We start from the raw sequence: 19460 nt of genomic DNA on the forward strand, positions 1-19460 counted from the left end.
CGGCTAGCTTCGGCCCCAGGACCCCTTCAGTTCAGTAGAACCGAAGGGCTGCTGTACGGGCTATTCACTATAGCCCGTACAGCTCCCGAAGTTGGCCGAGCAGCTCAGTCGAGCCGAAGGCATGCAGAGTCAGATGGTTACCAGGGACGCTGATCTGTCATTACACTGAGAACCCGTTGGAGCCGCCATGATATCACGGCGGCTCCGCCGGATCCTCAGTGTGTAATAACAGTTCAGCATCTCCTGGTTACCTAGTGGCCAGGGGACGTTGAACTGTCATGAGAGCTTGTCGGAGCTGGCTTTGATATCACCGCCGGCTCCGACAAGCTCTCATTGTAATGACAGCTGGTCCCGTCCAATAGAAAACAGTTGGGCGGAGCTAGCTGTCACTGCTAGCTCTGCCCAATAATTTTCTCCTTTTTCTATTCTGCTCGGTACCACAGAGGTACCGAGCAGAATAGCTGAGCCGAATGCCCCTATGAGAATAGGCCGAACAGCAGCAAATAGCCTGCCGGAGGTTCGGCTAAGCCGATGCAGATGTTGGATTAGCGGAGTCAAACTCCTTCTGCACTTCGGGACGGCCGAACATGCGGAGCACGTTCGGTCGACCAAACCTAGCCGCAGCAAGCCGATGTACAGCTGATTTCAGTCGGTGTACGGCTGAAAATCAGCTGCACAAGCCTGAAGTGAATACACGAACAGCGTTTGGCTCACTTCACTTCGGGTCGGTCATTCACACGGCTGCCTTATTTGTGAATAACCCCCTATGTGTCCCCAGTTATTTACAAACACTGGAGTGATCACACTCCTGTGTTTGTGCTGTACAGAGGATCGGTAAATATCAATGATATTTATCGATCCTCCGTTCGGCCACGCACAGAGCCGCTGTCATCCGGAAACTGACAGGATGGCATTCTCCTCACCGCTCAGCCATCCTGAAACTTGTGGCATCTACCCGCCAGCCGACGCTTGCCCCTCCACCCCCCACTGGAGATTTTTTTTTGATCCCCGCTGCCACAGCCCATACAAGCAGGGGACAGCAGCGTGGATCCATAGAGTCACAGATCCCTGCCTTGAGCGGCCCCAGGCAGAGAGGAGAGGCTCCAGATGCTGGCAATTTTTCACATTGATTTGATTTTCAACTGCTGCGTTGCTAGCATTTGTAAAAGACCCCCCAAACCATATATTTTCTGAAAGCGCAGGCCCGGTAGAATAAAAAATGGTGCTACTAAATTTGTTGGCCATGCGATAATTGCGCAAATGTACACAATTTAATTGATAAAGCCCTAAAACCAGTACCAGTGCACAAAAAAAAAATCTGACTAAATCTAAAAGATAAAACTGTATTGAGTTAATAAATAACAAATATTAGCAAATTTGAAATTGCGCCTTTTTGCGAAAAAGGTAAAAAAATGAAGGTACGCAAAACGGTAAATAAGCGACTTATGTTAAAAATTGTTTTTACGCTGTGTTGGTGTTGTGATAAAATGATAAAAGGTGTATATTTAATTACAACACAAGGTATCACAACGCATGACAATGCGTCACAAAGCTTTGCCATGCGCTGCCACAGTTAATTTAATGTTTTTTAAAAAGAAAAATAACAAAAATCATGCACTGCAATGCGTTCTAAGAACGCACTGCAGCGCATGTGCATGGCATACACCACAAAATGTGTATGTTTCTGACATTTCCCTTTTGAAATAGAAAAAGAAATTGAGAACAATTTCTATGGGGGTTATCCACAAAGCTGCCCTTCGGCCGTATCTTCTAGCCGTGGCCGGATCTAGCCGTAGCTTCGGCTGATCCTTCGGCTGTTTGTGTAATCAATACACTCACCAGACTCCTTTGACCACTATAAATGGTCAAAATGCACTCAGATTCAAATCCTTAGCGAGCCGCTCTCCCTGGACAGCTGATGGCAACCTCCTTTGCACTTAATATCTCCTTTCAGTTTGCTGGGGGTTTTTTTTTTTCCTAAAAACTGTTGGTGGGTTCAAGTTGTTCCAATTCCTGTCAATCCACCTTCTAAATGGCCAATATTAGCCTCCTCTGCACTAGGGTTGCAACAACTAATCAACATAATCGATTATAGAAAAAGTTGTCAACTTTTTCAATCATCGATTAATCGGCTTCCGATTGGTTGCCCCTGTTCACGGCTCCACACACGCTGTGCGCCCCACTTCCTCCCCACCTCACGCTCGCCGCTGCCAGACATCAACGCTCCACACGCTGCACCTCCTCCCCGCCTCACGCTTACTGCCCGCCCACATCCACGATCGGCACAGGAACTCAGGGAGAAGAAGTAAGGAAGAGCTGGTGTGGCCGGATGACAGCCGCCGATAGACAGGCCCGATCTCAGAAACAAGTTGCTGGAAGACTGCTCAGGTAAGCCTGCACTTTCCCACACATGGTGCTCTAATGTATTGTTGGGATTTGTATTCCTCTATAGCTGATGGTACATGGTGCTCTGTATTATATAGAGCAATGTACCATCAGCTATAGAGGAATACAAATCCCAGCAATAATACATTATACAGCGCAATGCGGAATACCACCTGCTATAGAAGAGTACAAAACCCAGCAATGGTACATTATACAGCGCAATGCAGAATACCACCAGCTATAATGTACTATTGCTGGGATTTGTTGTATTTCTCTATAGCCGGTGCCATTCTGCATTCATTGCTGTATCATTTTACACTTCCATTTCACTATATTGCACACCATAATAATAATAATAATAATAATAATAATGATGGTCAATGGTTCTACCTTCAAAACTATATTGCCCATAATTTAATTTAATTTTTTGCAAGAAATTGTCTCTAAGCAACTATGCAGAGACTAAAGTAATTGGCAAAATAATAAGGAGTATAGTTTGAATGTATGAGATCCTATGTCTCATGTAAAAGGTATAATAGATATAAAAGAGAGTGTGGGAGATAGGGGCCACCACAAATATATCCAGTTGATGTATAGAGACTTGTAAGGACTTTGAGCTTACCTCGCAGAGAAACCAGCAAAAAATTTGTTTTTAAAACAAGATCTCAAAAGCAGATATCAAGATAGACTGATGGCAGTTCTCTACCAGCACAAAACCACCGATGCTTGTGTGGCCGTCTCCAGCCAAGCACTGTGAGCATCGGCGGTTTCGTGCGAGCATATAAAGGGCGGCGTCTGACATAGATAGTCAGCTGACTAGCTAGGGAAACCCAGCCTCTAGCCAATGAGTAGTAAGTGTGCGGTAACTTTTTTGTTTTTCTTTTTTTTACTTCCACCGCTCCAAGCTTGCTCCTTTGATGGACTACAATCTCAATACAAACTAGTAGTCCCATCACTGGAGCCATTTTTAAAAATGTATTTGATTTGATTTTTTTATCCGATTAAATCGAACTTAATAATCAGCTAACTAATCGATTTTGAAAATAATAGCTGCAGCTCTACTCTGCACATTTCCCATTCAAGGTTTAATAGGCAGAGCTGTATAATTCCTCCACTGGCAAACAGCTTCTCCCACAGTGATCAGCTTGATGACATCAGCGTGTTAACTCCTCCTTGACATGTTTCGTCATGAAGACTGAAGTCGCTAAGGATTTGAATCTGAGTGCAGTTTGACCATTTAATAGTGGTCAAAAAGGAGTCTAGTGAGTATATGGATTACACAGAAACACTAAAAGGATATCACACTAAGAAATACCTTTTTGGAATGTTGAACATTTGCACCTTACATATTGCTGACATCAGTGGTGTATTTTGATTTTGTGCTGCCCTAGGCAAGACTAAACCCGAGCAGCCCCCCATCCATAATCTAAATTAGTCCCACCCCTTCCTGTTTAAGACATTTAGCATAACCTGTCAGTCGCGGGATACAGCGCACACGGTGTATCTAGATTCTGACAGACTGCGCCATCAACGTAGCGGGACGCTCTAGTCCTACCTTTGCAATAGTCACCTTGTCCATTCCTGGCTTTGGCTTGATGGCCTCCCTAGTTCTGCAGCTACAATAACCATTGTCTCCTGCCCTGCCATGCTAGTCTCTAGTTCTGCATCTGCAACACCGATCTTCTGCCTTAATATGCTGGGCCCTCTAATTCTGCAGTTACCAATCTTCTGCTTTGGTTGCTGCGCTCTGTAGCTTGCCCTAGAGACATAACCCCCGGACTCACCACCACGTAGGTGCCAATGAGCACAATGACCATCTGGATCTCAGCCCTGGGGTCCTGGGGAAGCTCCTCCGCTGCCAGAAGTCAGAGATTTGGGTGCTGGTTTCCCAGGAAGGTTCGGCACATGAACTGCCAGTGCATCCGGATGAAGCCACACACACCAATACATTGCACAGCATGTTGACCAAGAAGAGGAAGGAGCTGCAGCCGACATATATGTTGGAGTAGGCGGCATAGGTGGACATGTTGGTCCCCTTGTCAAAAAAGCACCAGGTCCAGGCAGTAATTTATAATATAAATTGTATTTTTTTTTCTACCTAACTGGTTTGGGGGCAGCATTTTTTGGCGCCCCCCTGGAAAGTGCTGCCCTAGGCAAATGCCTAATTTGCCTTGCAGTAGATACACCCCTGGCTGACATATCCTCTTTTTTTTTTCAAATTCTTTATTTTAAAGACCTCTGACATACAGGCAGTACAAGAATAAAAATATAAACTCTATGGATAGCGTTTGTACATGTACCAAGACACAATAGGTTCCATAAGCAGAATAAGCAGTGAAACTATAGGAAGTTATCGCACATCACAGTCTGCCTCGTGTGGTCCCAGGTCTACAGTACACATCATTGCGCCCGTACATCAGTGGAGATTTTCAAGTTTTATAAACACACAAAGAGTAACAGAAGATCTAACGAGTAGTGTTAGTAGTAAAACACGAGAAAGCAGCCAAGGAAGAAGAGTGGAAGGAGGAAGAAGAAAAAGGTCATAGACAAGTATGTCAAAGAAAAGGAATATAGAGAAAAGAAGCTCATCACCCCCCGGGGACAGCGGAGCCCAGCAGCTGACACGGCACTAAAGGAGCGTTGTGTAATCCGGGGAGTCTACAAATTGGTCCCAGTAGAACCATGTATGTGAGAATGACCCAGTCGTGTCCCTCAGCGCAGCCGTAAGGTTCTCCATGTCCCTGATCTCAGACACTCTGGCCAACCATTGAGCAACTGTAGGAGGCGCTGATTGCTTCCACATACTGGGGACACAGGCACGTGCTGCACTCAGCAAATGTCTCAGTAGCGATTTCCGGACATTGGAGTCAGATTCAGGAGGACCGCCGCAGGGTCATCGGCGAGGGTGATGCCCGTCAGTTGTTCAACAAGGCCCAGTACTTGGTTCCAAAAAGGAACAAGTTGTGGGCAGTTCCAGAAGATATGAAATAAGGTGCCTTTATGCAACAAACAGCGCCAACAAATATCTGCTTGTTGTGGAAACATTTTGGAGAGTACAGAAGGCGTCCTGTACCAACGCGTCATGACCTTATACGTGATCTCCTGATACTTGTTACATATGGATGCTTTATGAGCAAAAAGCAAAATTCTGTCTATTTGGGCGACAGTAAATGTCCTCTGTAGATCTCTTTCCCACTTGCCTATGAAGGGTAAGTCTGCAGTGGACACTGCCTGTAGCAGTATTTTATAAGCCACCGAGAGAGTCCCCCGGACCACGCCTTCGCCCTCGCACAGCTCCTCAAAGGGAGTGGTCTCCCGGACAAATAGTGTCACGCTGGGTAAGGATTTTAGAAAGTATGAAAGCTGTAGGTGCCGCCATGGGTTAAGGTTAGGGACCTGAAATTCTCTTGAGTACAGAAGGATCTTTCCACCAGCCATTGACCATGCCCGGAAATGTTTATCCGTGAATCCCGGGGTGAACCCAGGATGGCCCAGAATAGGTGTTTGAGGGGATGGAGAGGGGGACATACCACACAACGTATAGTATTTTTGTATAGAAAAGATAGTAGGACCGGCCAGAGGATGTTGAAGTAAGGCGGGGAGGAAACAATACCGGGCCGAAAGAATCACCAACCTTCAGATTTAGTCCGAATAGCTCTCTAAGGGGTCTGAGAGAGCCCAGGAAGGCGGTTGATGTGGGAGTCAGTCGGCCCGTGTCCCCGCGGGCCACGTCCTATAGCTATTTTCATGCCCAAGCTGCCCAGTGTCAAGTTTACATCATAGGAGGATTACGGATGCATCATCAACCCTTGGGATATATAACATCAACAATGTAACATAACGGTAATTGCAAAAACCCATCTAGAAATGATGTCAGGCCCATGTCCTCCCCTCCAGGCCCCCCACCGGGTCCCAATAACGGAAACCTAGCAGCAAGGGAGGCATGAAGGAGGAGGGCAGGGTCAGTGGGATCTCCCATTAGCGGGTGGCCCATTTACTGGACATTAGCATGTAGATACACATTACAAAACTGGGTAAACTTAGTCAGGCATGAAAAGAAAGAAAAACAAAAAAAAACAGTAGATAACAATAATATCACCGCACAAAACGAGTCCCACATCAGGTTTTTCGGTGCCTGCGGAGTAGGAGCCGATGGTCTGGAGTCCCGTCTGGGTCTGTCCCCTCGCCGCAGACGAGGACCACGAGGGGGGGGGAGCAGGGGTCGGCGGTTCCTCCAGCCAATCCGGGATGGAGATCAGTGGCACATCCGCGAACTCACAGAGAGCAAGCACATCTGAGTGATTCCGTAGAAAGAAGAGAGAGTTACCTTTGCGAACAATCAGGTGAAACGGATGGCCCCATCTGTATGCAAGTCCCCGGTCTCTCAGAGCATCGAGCAGTGGTTTCAGTACTCGTCGCATCTGCAGGGTCTTGCGGGAAACATCAGGGTACAGGTGGATAAGGGCCCCATCAAATTCAAAGGGCCCCCTTCGCCATGCTTTTTGAAGAATCTCTTCTTTCGTGGTGTACGAGTGCAGACGGCGATCACATCTCTCGGTTGCTTTGCATCGGGGGTCCGCGGGCCGAGGGTCCTGTGTACGCGGTCGATAGCTATGTCCGAATCCGCCGGGCGGTCCAGGAGAAGGTTGAAAATACCCACGACTGTGGGGCGTAGGTCAGCGGGGTTTGTGGCTTCCGGGATGCCCTTTATGCGAATATTCTGTCTACGGTTGCGGTTTTCCAGGTCATCAACAAGTAGATGCAGGTGGGTAATACGTGCAGCCATTGTGGTTTGAGTATGATCAGTGGTCAATATGGTTTGGCGCAGGGACATATTCTCCTGTTCCACCGCGGACACTCTGGAATCTATAGCCGTCACCTGGTTGCGGATCACGGAGATGTCCTTTCTCAGAGCTGTCTCCATTCCGTTAGCAAAGGTCTCAAAATCTGACCGGGACGGTAGCGATTTAATTAGGTGCCATAGTGCCCTTTCACCCGGCGTAGCCGCAGCCATTGGATCAGAGGGGAGAGAGGGAGGCTGTATTGGTTGCAGCAGCACCACCGGCGTAGAGCATGTAGGTGATGCAGGTGGCCCAACTGAATCCCCCGAGATGTGTGGCAGGCATATTGGGGGTGAGATCTGCCAAATCCTGATAATAGGGCCCAGTGTCACTGTCCTCAGAGTCTAGTGATGGGGAGGGGATGAACGAGTGGTTCAGCCCTGGAGAGAGATCACTGAGCGGGGAGCAGGGAGGCAGCGTATTTGCTCCTACCTCAGAGGCTGGACATCGTGGGACAGAGCTGCCAGGCGTCTCTGGGGGTTGCTGGCCTGTGGCGTGCGCTGCGGGCGCCATCATAGAAGAGCCTGCTGGGCCTTCTGGGACCGGAGCCGGCGGATGTGCAGACTTCAAGAGACGGTCGATGGCGGTGTCCGGCCGTGCTGACAGGTTCCCCTCTGGCTTCTTTTTCGGTGGCATCTTGCGGTGGCGTCAGCGGGTGTCAGTGCGGTATCGTCGGGTCGTTCATTGACCATAAGTTACTTTGCGGCCCGGGAGCTCAGCGCGTGAGCGTCTTCACCCGGCCATATCCAAGCCACGCCCCCCTGACATATCCTCTTAACCCCTTCGTGACTGACGACGTCAGCATCGGGGCTGTTTAAACAGACTCCCGGTGACTTTTGCCGCCGGGACTCTGTTTAAACTTGTAGAGCCGACTGTCGGCTTTACAACAGAAGCGATCCTGGCGACTTACCTGTCGCCAGATCGCTTCTGCGTCCCGAAGAAGGGGCCACACCCCCCACCCCCCCGGACAACCCCGCCGTGCTTCAGGGCTCCGTTGCCCCTCCTACGGGCCCGGGACCGGCGATCTTGGTGTCCGCAGGGAGCTGGGGAGGAGGTCGACGAACTTCCGTTCATCGATCCCCTCCCCGTTCTATGGGACCGGGAGCGATGCAGATTGCATCACTTCCGGTCCCTGGGCTGTCAGTTCTGGGCTCCTGGAGCCCAGCTATAAGCTATTGAAGTGCGATCTGCACTTCAATAGCTTATTTCCAGTGTAAAGGTGACACTGGGGGTCTTTTGGACCCCCAGCATCACCTTAAAGAGTACCTGTCACCACCATCTGCTATCACATGGGGGGGCTTGTAAGCCCCCCCATGTGATAGCAGTCATAGTAAAGTTAAAAAAAAAAAAAAGTTTTTTAAATTAAAAGAAATCTAATAATAATAAAAAAAATGTTTTAAAAGTCCCCCGCAACATGGGTACAAAAAAATGAAAAAAAGGCCTCAGTCATGAAGGGGTTAAGAGTTTTGGGGTTTTTTTAGACCAATTTGTGGAGTTGCACATGTGATCTGGATCACAACATATCGCACATGCATTTTTGAGATTTATTGAATTTAACCATAGGGGAGGTTGCATATTATGTTGGGGCTATCACTAGGCACTTTATTGTTTTTGTATATTTATGTATGAGTTATAAGTTTTTTAGCACAGTGACCTTGTTTTGAGATTTTAAATAGTGACTTTAGGATTCACTTGTAAAAAACATAAAAGAAAGAAGAGATGGGGTTTTTTTGGCTAGCAGAGAGACAAATCCAATGGACTTCACGCCATAAGTAGATATAAAAATGCAAAATGTATTTGACAAAACATCTTGTTAAAACAAAAGAACACATTGGATTCAATAAATTAAAAAAATCAAGAGAACTCGCCCTTGAAAAGATACCTTCCAAAACCCCACCTTGGAGTCCCACAAAGGTTCAGATATGCAGAAACAAAAACAAAATATATGTGTAAATGCAGGTACAGTAGTAGAATCAGTACATCATAAATAGTAGATCATTCAAGGGGGAAAAAGACCTTTTTTGAGTGGAACAGACAGGGTGGGTATGGGGGTGGTAATGACCAGGGGAGTCACGCAATGCTGGTGAGGCCCGACGTGTTTCGCGCCTAAAAATCGCTTCTTCAGGAGCAGGAGGTGGTCTACAGAGGCATATAGAAATAATCATGTGAATATTTGCACATTTAAACCAATGCATTTGGGCCAAAATGGGCCCAGAAAAGATGTCAGCTGATCTTACCCTCACAGTGCGTACTCAGCGGATGCCCAGCACAAGCCAACAGCAATAGGATGGGAAAGGCACGTAGTCCTAGGGTAGAGGGTGATGTAGGCGCATCAGGGATGTCTATAGACACTGGGGGTCATCAAATGAGAAATTACTGTATGAACATAGTTGAAAAGATTGGACTAGAGTATTAGTACGATCTAGTGGATAATGGTCAATGGTTCTACCTTCAAAACTATATTGCCCATAATTTAATTTAATTTTTTGCAAGAAATTGTCTCTAAGCAACTATGCAGAGACTAAAGTAATTGGCAAAATAAGGAGTATAGTTTGAATGTATGATATCCTATGTCTCATGTAAAAGGTATAATAGATATAAAAGAGAGTGTGGGAGATAGGGGCCACCACAAATATATCCAGTTGATGTATAGAGACTTGTAAGGACTTTGAGCTTACCTCGTAGAGAAACCAGCAAAAAAATTGTTTTTAAAACAAGATCTCAAAAGCAGATAGCAAGACAGACTGATGGCAGTTCTCTACCAGCACAAAACCGCCGATGCTTGTGTGGCCGTCTCCAGCCAAGCACTGTGAGCATCGGCGGTTTCGTGCGAGCATATAAAGGGCAGTGTCTGACGTAGATAGTCAGCTGACTAGCTAGGGAAACCCAGCCTCTAGCCAATGAGTAGTAAGTGGGCGGTAACGAAGTGGGCGGTGAAGCCAGCCAATGGGCGGCCGGTGGGTGGAGTGTGATCACTAACCGGAATGTACCGAGTAGCCGCTAAGGATGGCAGGGAGGTCGGGGGTGGACGCAGCCGGACGTTCAGAATTAGAACGGCCATGCCCGCACGTGATAGAGACTGAAAGCATGCAGTGGTGATGCAGAAAAGGGAAACTTCCACATTGAGGCTAGGCATACAGAGATGAGGACGCATTGATAGGGGGAAGAAACAGCCAAATCCAAGCATCGGTTTAACACATGTAGTTATATATCATAGCGGTATAGAAAATTAGTTGCCATAAAAGAGGTGGATAACAGATGACAAATAAGTAATAAACCTGGCGATTTTGGACTCATAGGTACATAACAATTTGCAGTACATAAGGCATAAATAAAGGGGAAATAAATGACAACATGGTATATCTTAATGTATCAAAGGCATACAGCATAGTGCAACTCTGTATATCAAGATGTATCATTGATATAGATGCTGGGTTTCCCTAGCTAGTTAGCCGACTATCTACGTCAGACGCCGCCCTTTATATGCTCGCACGAAACCGCAGATGCTCACAGTGCTTGGCTGGAGACGGCTACACAAGCATCGGCGGTTTTGTGCTGGTAGAGAACTGCCATCAGTCTGTCTTGATATCTGCTTTTGAGATCTTGTTTTAAAAACAATTTTTTTGCTGGTTTCTCTGCGAGGTAAGCTCAAAGTCCTTACAAGTCTCTATACATCAACTGGATATATTTGTGGTGGCCCCTATCTCCCACACTCTCTTTTATATCTATTATACCTTTTACATGAGACATAGGATCTCATACAAACTATACTAATTATTTTGCCAATTACTTTAGTCTCTGCATAGTTGCTTAGAGACAATTTCTTGCAAAAAATTAAATTAAATTATGGGCAATATAGTTTTGAAGGTAGAACCATTGACCATTATCCACTAGATCGTACTAATACTCTAGTCCAATCTTTTCAACTATGTTCATACAGTAATTTCTCATTTGATGACCCCCAGTGTCTATAGACATCCCTGATGCGCCTACATCACCCTCTACCCTAGGACTACGTGCCTTTTCCATCCTATTGCTGTTGGCTTGTGCTGGGCATCCGCTGAGTACGCACTGTGAGGGTAAGATCAGCTGACATCTTTTCTGGGCCCATTTTGGCCCAAATGCATTGGTTTAAATGTGCAAATATTCACATGATTATTTCTATATGCCTCTGTAGACCACCTCCTGCTCCTGAAGAAGCGCCTTTCGACACGAAACGCGTCGGGCCTCACCAGCATCGCGTGACTCCCCTGGTCATTACCACCCCCCATACCCACCCTGTCTGTTCCACTCAAAAAAGGTATTTTTCCCCCTTGAATGATCTACTATTGATGATGTACTGATTCTACTACTGTACCTGCATTTACACATATATTTTGTTTTTGTTTCTGCATATCTGAACCTTTGTGGGACTCCAAGGTGGGGTTTTGGAAGGTATCTTTTCAAGGGCGAGTTCTCTTGATTTTTTTAATTTATTGAATCCAATGTGCTCTTTTGTTTTAACAAGATGTTTTGTCAAACTTGTCAAATAAATTTTGCATTTTTATATCTACTTATGGCGTGAAGTCTATTGAATTTGTCACTCTGCTAGCCAAAAAACCCCCATCTCTTCTCCTTTCTTTTATGTTTTTTACGGGGTGCCTCCCAGAGATTTGGGATCTGTGCACCATAAATTAACCTGGTCTCTTTAGGATTCACTTGTTTTCACTGCTGCTGACACATTGCATTGAAAGGAAGGAAAACACCAAAAGCGCAGATTTTACACACAATTGCAACATAGTACTATGTGTCCCCCAGTTATTTACAAACACTGGGGTGATCAGACGATCACTCCGGTGTTTGCTCTGCACAGAGGGATCGTTAAATATCAATGATATTTAACGATCCCCCGCTCGGCCACGCTACAGAGCCACTGTCATCCAAAAACTGACAGGATGACAGCGGCTCCGATCACTATGCCGCTCGGCCATCCTGAATTGCGGCCAGCCGCCACTCGCTCCCCCAACCCCCATCCACCCCCGCCGGTGATTTTACTTCGGATCCCCGCTGCCACAGACCCTACAAGCGGGGGACAGCAGCGGGGATCCATGTAGTCTCTCATCCCTGCTTGGAGCGGCTCTAGGCAGGGATGAGAGACTCCAGATGCCGGCGGCCGGCCGCAGCGGAGGGGGCGACCGATATTTTGGCTAATGGCAGTCATCAGCGGCTTGTGAGCCGCTGATGACAGCTATTAATTTGAAGGGGACAGTCTGGGGAACAGTTCTGCTGTAAGCTCTGGCAGCAAAAGGGTTAAGCATTAATCAAACATAGGTGTCGAACTTTGGTGAATAACGGAACTTCATACACACTCCCCAAATAGCCACAAAAGTGGAGTTGGAATCAGATAAACTGGCTGAAAGTTTCTTCATACACATGATGATTCACCTCCGCTATCCTATCCTTTAATGAGGGCCCCCGGGGGAATCCCCATAATCTGGAAATAAGGGCACTTGCTGATGAGAGAAATCTTGTTGGCACACATTTAAACATTTGCAGAGAACCTAGGATAATAGACAAGTGGGCCACTTCAGGGGTCTCGGCAATTTATATTATGTGACTTTTTCACAGATTTATAAAACAGTGTGCCAGTATCCTCACAGGCAACTACCATCCATCAGATGTGGAGCATGGAACCCACTCCATCACCACAGCGCCAACAGTCAGACATGGATACCCTCTAGTAAGAATCTTATAATTCCATTCCCAAGTCAGACAGTCAAAACTAGTTTTAAACGTCAGGAAAAAAGCCTTATCCCAATCAGAGGTCCCAGCTCTCTCTGCCAATCCCCCAGAAATTAAGGTCAAGTGAGGTATGCATGAGACAAAGCGACAGCATAGAAATGTGAAATAATGTGAGACCTATCACTGCTATTCTAACAGAAGTCTTCAATAGGAATTAGTGGTCTCGGGAGAGAACCCAAGGGGAATAAGATGAGAATAGAAGTGTCTGAGTTGAAGGTAAGGGAGCCATTGGCTGCGGTGAGAGCCAGTCAAAGGAGCCAAGTCCACAAGATGTTTGAGGCCCTGCGAGGGGAGACCCAAGGATTTTGGAGTAGGTTCCCCAAGGTGCCAACACAGAAAAAGGGTGGTTTCCATGCCTAGAGGGGAGTCTACATTTCCCAAGATGAGGGTCATAGGACCTATGTATAAATTAAATATTAAGATTCCAGATCCAATGGTCCCACACTTCCAGAAAAGCAGGAGTTAAGATAGGAAAAGTATTGCAAGCAGGTCTCTCTTTTGGTTGGAGCCAAGGAAGAGATTAATCTTATAAATTAAATATTAAGATTCCAGATCCAATGGTCCCACACTTCCAGAAAAGCAGGAGTTAAGATAGGAAAAGTATTGCAAGCAGGTCTCTCTTTTGGTTGGAGCCAAGGAAGAGATTCGCTCCCCGGGGACTTGAGTTTAGTCAAAATGTCATAGCAAAGTCTGACTGAGGAACTTACAGACATAGCGCAAGAGATGATGTCCAGTGCCTAGGAACAAACCCCACTTGTTCCAGGTGAATAACTTAGGGGATCAGGGGATGAATCGGATTAGCAAGCAATTTGGCATATTCTTCAAATCAACGTTGACCAAACAGATGGTCCTATAGCCAGCGCACTGTTTGGGGTCCATGTGTTCTTTTGGGATTAAAGTAATATGTGCCTCCTGGGACTGTTTCGGAAAAGTGCATTAAATCAGATATAGCGTTAAAGGTTGCACAGAGAGTGGTCCTGTTTGAACTGCTTGTAAAAAGAAGCCGATAATCCATGCGGTCCCGGACTTTTAGTTCATCCAACGAGAATGGATCGGATAAAGAGGACAATAAGAAACTCAGGGGTTTAAGTAATTTTACAGGCCTAAAATCTGGACTAAAACAAAAAAGCACCTTGGCATCGAAAGGCTTAAAAACAGAAAAACAACAATGGCTGGGCTTGCAAAAAAAAAAAATGAGGTAGCCTTGTGATCCCCTACCCAGCATCTTCACACTCACCATTTACTGAAGTGTATCACGAATTACCATTCTTGCCCTGGGTATTTAAAAATGATTGCATCATGCCGTCTGCCAGTCTACTTGCATCAAAGACAGCAAACTATGCTGCCCTGCACACCTCTGGCACATACAGCAGGAATATAAATTAATATTCTTACAGTAGTATTTTAACAAGAATATAATGCATTGTTTATATACAGGAATACAGTGTTTTCTAGTTTGAATAAAAGATTTCACAGCATGTGTAGAGAAATATGTGCTGGGAACTGTAAAGGCCCATTCACACCATCCAGTGCATTCCAATGCCCTGTGTTCCAGTGTGGTGCGATCGCAAAAAGATCTTGCAGTGCACACCCCTTCATGCCACAAAATGCAGGGAGGCTTTGATTATGCAATATAGTGTGTTCATGCCACGGTACTGTAAGACACTGGGTGATGTCAACTGTCCCAAAAAAAAAAAAATCAACAACACTGTACTGGGCACACTTTGGCCTTGAGGTGTCAGAAGACTTTGTCACAACACTAGCTACACCTGCTACTTTTGTAGAAGAAAATCCACAGAACTGCAGTAGTCAGGAAGATGAGCCAAGCATCTTTAGTTATAAAATCAACTTTATTCTGCTTATAGGTTTCCTTCCCTGCTTCCTATCCCCCTCATCAACATGCTAATTACATCACTGGGTCTCTGTGCTGTCCATGCAATGCAGGCTAAGGGGTGCAGAATTCCTATCGTCCGACGTAGGGGACGTCCGTTCTCTGATCTCCTCTGATTCACAGCGCTTTCTGCGTCAGTTGTCACATGTAGAAGTGTAAAGAAAACCCAGCACAATGTAATTCTGGATTTTCTGTACTGGAGGGCAGGCTTCATAAAGAGCCTGTCACCTCTGAATGATAGGGCTCGTTAGCCCCTGTGTGATATCAATAAAGTTAAGTCCAAAAAAAAGTGATCAATAAAAAATAAAAAATAAAAGGTTTAAAAAAAATGTAAAATAAATACAAGTTAAAATAAAAACCAACCCCACCCCCTCGCCATCTGCGTGCAAATAAACGGATGTGTAGGGCATTGTGTGTGCACGCTGCCCCCAGTCCACTGTGTGCCATATTGTGGTAGGCACTCTATAACATGCACAATACACATTAAAGGGTAAGTTCGCTTTCCCCAAGTAATTTGGAAAAATGGAATCGCCCACTGAAAGCTGGCCCAAGGGCTGCAACTAATGATTATTTTTATCAAATCGATAAGTCGGCCGATTATTTCTTCGATTAATTGGATTTAAAAAAAATTAAATACATACCATCCTTAATTTAAAATAAAATACATAACGGGTGTGGAATTCCTATCGCCCGACGCCCGGGACATGCAGTTTCGAGCAAGTAGTTTTTTTGTACATTTAGCCCTGCTCCAGATAAGCAGAGCTAAATGTACAGTGGGGAGCAGCTGTTCGTTTTTATACAAGTGATCTGAGCAGATCACTTTTATTAAATCGTCGATATTGTCCTCTAACCTTCCTCCCCCCCCGCTGTGGTTATAGGGGTCCCAGCTCCGCTGGGGGACCCATGACCACGGCACATGAGCTCACCACAACCGGAGCGCTACCTGTCTCAGCTGTCAAGGAACTGCACAGAACATCTGTTCTTTGTTGGAGGTGACAGGTTCCATAAAGCGAACCTGTCAACTCCAAACTATCACATAGGGGATTTTAAGCTTGTGATAGGAATAAAATTAAGTGGAAAAAAAGTTATAAAAAAGTAAAAAAAAGATAATAAAATGTAAAAATGAAAGTGATAAAAGTTTAAAAAAATTTAAGTTGGGTACCTGGTAACTCTGTTTCTAGGAACCTTCCAGGACAGCATCAGAGAGATAGTCTCCTCCCAACGGAACAGGAAACACATCACCCACACCTAATAAAAAAAAGGATCACATGCATTGCATCCCTCAGTTAAAATATAAGAACCGAAGGATACAACACTGTTAGACTGTTAACTATATAAATATATTCCAATATAAAAACTCTCCAACATCGGGCGGGAATCGTTGCTGTCCTGGAAGGTTCCTATCAACAGAGTTACCAGGTACCCAACTCTAATTTTCTCTAGTCACCTTCCAGGACAGCATCAGAGAGAATAAGCGAGGACCATACTCCCAATTAGGGAGGGGGGGGGGGGGGGGCCACAGCTTGCAGGACTTTCCTCCCGAAAGCCTGATCTTGGTTGATCATTACGTCAACTCTATAGTACTTGACAACGTCAAGAACCTGGACCAGGTAGCTCTAAACTCCTCCTAACCTTAACAGTGAGACACACACTCCAAGGGGCGAAACAGCAAGGTGCCCCTTCACGCTCACCACCTGCTATTCCCGCTGTCATCTCCACGGTGCTGCAAAAATCTTTATGCCGCCACATTTTCCACCCCCTGATCTCCCTCACCCACCGCTGACACACAACAGCCGACCCTCTGTCACACACACACACACCCCCGTTCCTGCTGTATGAACACTGTCACAAATACAAATGTCCAAATGACTGCCCAAAAGCATTAAACATAACTTTTTTCCCTCTTCCTCATCATCTCCATTACTCAGTGATAGTAAACTGTCCACATTGCTACAAACTACATACAAAGCATTGGAGGGAATTTATCAATTTTGTTTCCTCAGCGTCATTTAAATTGTTAAATCCCTGATTTCTAGTTCATATAGTGACAGATTTATTATCCTAGTTTAGGGTTCATAGTTATATGCCTTCATTAAGAGAATGGTCTTTAACCTCTTGCCGTCCGCCCGTAGTAAAAAAACGGACGGACGGCACTGCTACATCTGCGGGTTGGCGTCTCCAGACGGCAATTTTTTTCTGCTAGGAAGCTTGCAGGGAACCTCCTAGATATCTGAATAGCTCTTAAGTACTTAGCTGAGTTGGAGGGTATGAGGTTGAGTTATCTTTGCAATACTTTAAGAAGTGCCCAGGAGGACATGTGCGACAGTTGAGGGTTTTTAATGTCCCAAATGCAATTACTGTACAGTTGAGAAATGGTGAAATGTCGCAAAACATGTTCAGTGAGTCGCAAACATGAATCTGTCACAAGAACACTTCAAAAAGGCATTTAATAGGGATAAAAAAAAAATAAAAAAAAACTTTGTTGTTGGTTAGCATGATATTTTGCAAAAAATTGTGTCACAAACGCATGCATAAATCCCCCCATTGTTTGACCATTTTAGACCTTTTGAATAAGGAGTCAAACAAACATCTGTCAAGTTTATATTCATCACTATACCCCCACTGGTTAAGATACTCGTAACTCCTGCCCTAGCAACAGTTATTACCAAGACACTAGTTTATCAATTGGGAACATGAACAGCAATTAAAAAGTGGAGATGGGTAAGAACCTTTGTCAGGTTATGGCTTTTTGGGTTCCTGCTGGGCAGATCATCCCTCACTTCATGTGACAGAAAATGTTCACAAAGGCCTAGAGAGCAACAAAAAGCTTACATAGAGACGTAAGAGTTCTCAAGATTAAGTATACGCACGTGAATGTGTTTATTGCAAAATAAACAGCGGCCTCCCATCACCATAAAGAAAAACTGTACACTGACAGCATCCTGTTCGCTTTATGACCAGGTACTGCAGACCTGTTCCTCTTTACCTGACTATGAGAAACAATTAGGCTTTTGTTCCCCTCTCCGTGGTAATCCCATTCATTCTCGTCCATCTTCTCAGCTTCCATAACCGGAGCAGAGTGCTTGAAAGGAGGAAATACGATACCGGTTGCCCCGAAGTAAAGCGAATGCTATACGACCACTCCGCACTACAGCCCCAATCTCTGAGGCGAAATCTCCAGTTGCAAATCAGGCAAAACTACATTCTACGTCATTTCGGGTCGCCCACATTTTCTAAACTACGCCTACTCATAGGGTTAACCATGATGTAATTGGCTGGAGCGCACAAAGTTAATGACCATAGAGTTTAGACAGAGCGGCTACGGTCATAGAGACGCATAACACGTGAGAGGAAGCGTTGTGTCATGTGGTGTAGCATTGGAGGGAGTGATATAGTTCCGTGGTAAAAGTTGTTAATGGCAACATGTTTACCTTGCTGCAGGGTAAAATGCTGTTTTCTGCCACAAAACGCCACAGTCTTAAAATGAGAAGCGACAGCCAGGGTGTGCCTAATAATAGAACTACTATTGACACATTGTGTAGGGATCAGTACTAGTGTATATTCATAATTTATACCTCCCAACTTTAGAACATACATAAAAGGGACTTTGGGAGGGGGGAGAGGAGGCTCACTGTGTGGTGCATACTGAAATTCTGGGGCCCCTTACACGGCTTTGGGCCGGGACCCCCCCCCCCGCCTGTCGCCATTCTGAGACTGTCTATGGTGGGCTCTGAAGGGGTCTCAGCTGGGCAGGGCTGGGCTGCATCCCCCTCCCTCCCACCTAGCTCCTCTTACCTGCACCCCCCTCCCTCCCATCTAGCTCCTCTTACCTGCACCCCATGCCTCCTTTCCCATCTGACTGGGCGGAAGTGACGTCACAGCACTAACGTCACGTCACTTCCGGTCAGTCACCATTCAGACGCGCAGCGAACCCCAGCTTATTTGGAAGCCGCTGGAGCGGCAACGCTGGGGCCCTGCGCTGCTAGGGGCCCGGCCGCCTCCTCTCCCCTCACTGTCGGCCGATACTCATTTAGGGGTCCCGAGAGGGCCCCACAGGCTGCCTGGCCCCTTACATGAGTGTCGGCCGTACCGCCCTGATGGCGGCCCTGCATACTGTGGTAAAAAGTGGACATAGCTCAAAGGGTTTCTAAACCCTCTTGGTTTTTTCATATATCTACTGCTAGCAAGCAGTAGATAAATGCAAAAAGTTTTTTTTTAAACGCACCCGTCTTCGACGCGCGCTCCTGTCTGAAAATGCTCGTGGCCGCAAAGCATTTTGGGGCGGGCGCATGCGCAGTTCGTATTTTCGGCCGGGAGACGAGGAGAGACGCAAGGTAAGTCTATGGATGCGTGCACCCGCATGCAGACACCGTGGGACAGCAAGGACAGAGGAGTCAGCGCTGCATCGGAGACCCACAGCAGCGCTGAAGAGAAGGCTGAAAAGGACAGGAAAGAAGAGGAAGATTGGATTAAGGGACATCATTTAACTACTTGCTGACCGGGGTATTTACACCCTCTTTCTGCCCAGACCATTTTTCAGTATTCAGCGCTGCAGTACTTTG

General features: G+C 46.0%; 1 protein-coding gene across 2 annotated transcripts in view; it reads right to left on the reverse strand.

Annotated features, from left to right (window-relative positions):
* The window catches only part of IPPK (inositol-pentakisphosphate 2-kinase), a 325056-nt gene extending 307045 nt beyond the window's left edge, over positions 1 to 18011 (reverse strand). For both annotated transcript variants that reach the window (XM_018561475.1, XM_018561474.1), the window contains exon 1: positions 17885 to 18011. In XM_018561475.1, coding sequence (XP_018416977.1) covers positions 17885 to 17965 — 81 coding nt within the window. In that variant the 5' untranslated portion in view covers positions 17966 to 18011. The remainder of the gene's footprint in view (positions 1 to 17884) is intronic.
* Between the last annotated feature and the right edge of the window lie 1449 nt (positions 18012 to 19460).

This window comes from Nanorana parkeri, unplaced genomic scaffold (assembly GCF_000935625.1).
Source record: "Nanorana parkeri isolate BGI_ZX_2015 unplaced genomic scaffold, ASM93562v1 scaffold526, whole genome shotgun sequence".
Taxonomy (NCBI): Eukaryota; Metazoa; Chordata; class Amphibia; order Anura; family Dicroglossidae; genus Nanorana; species Nanorana parkeri.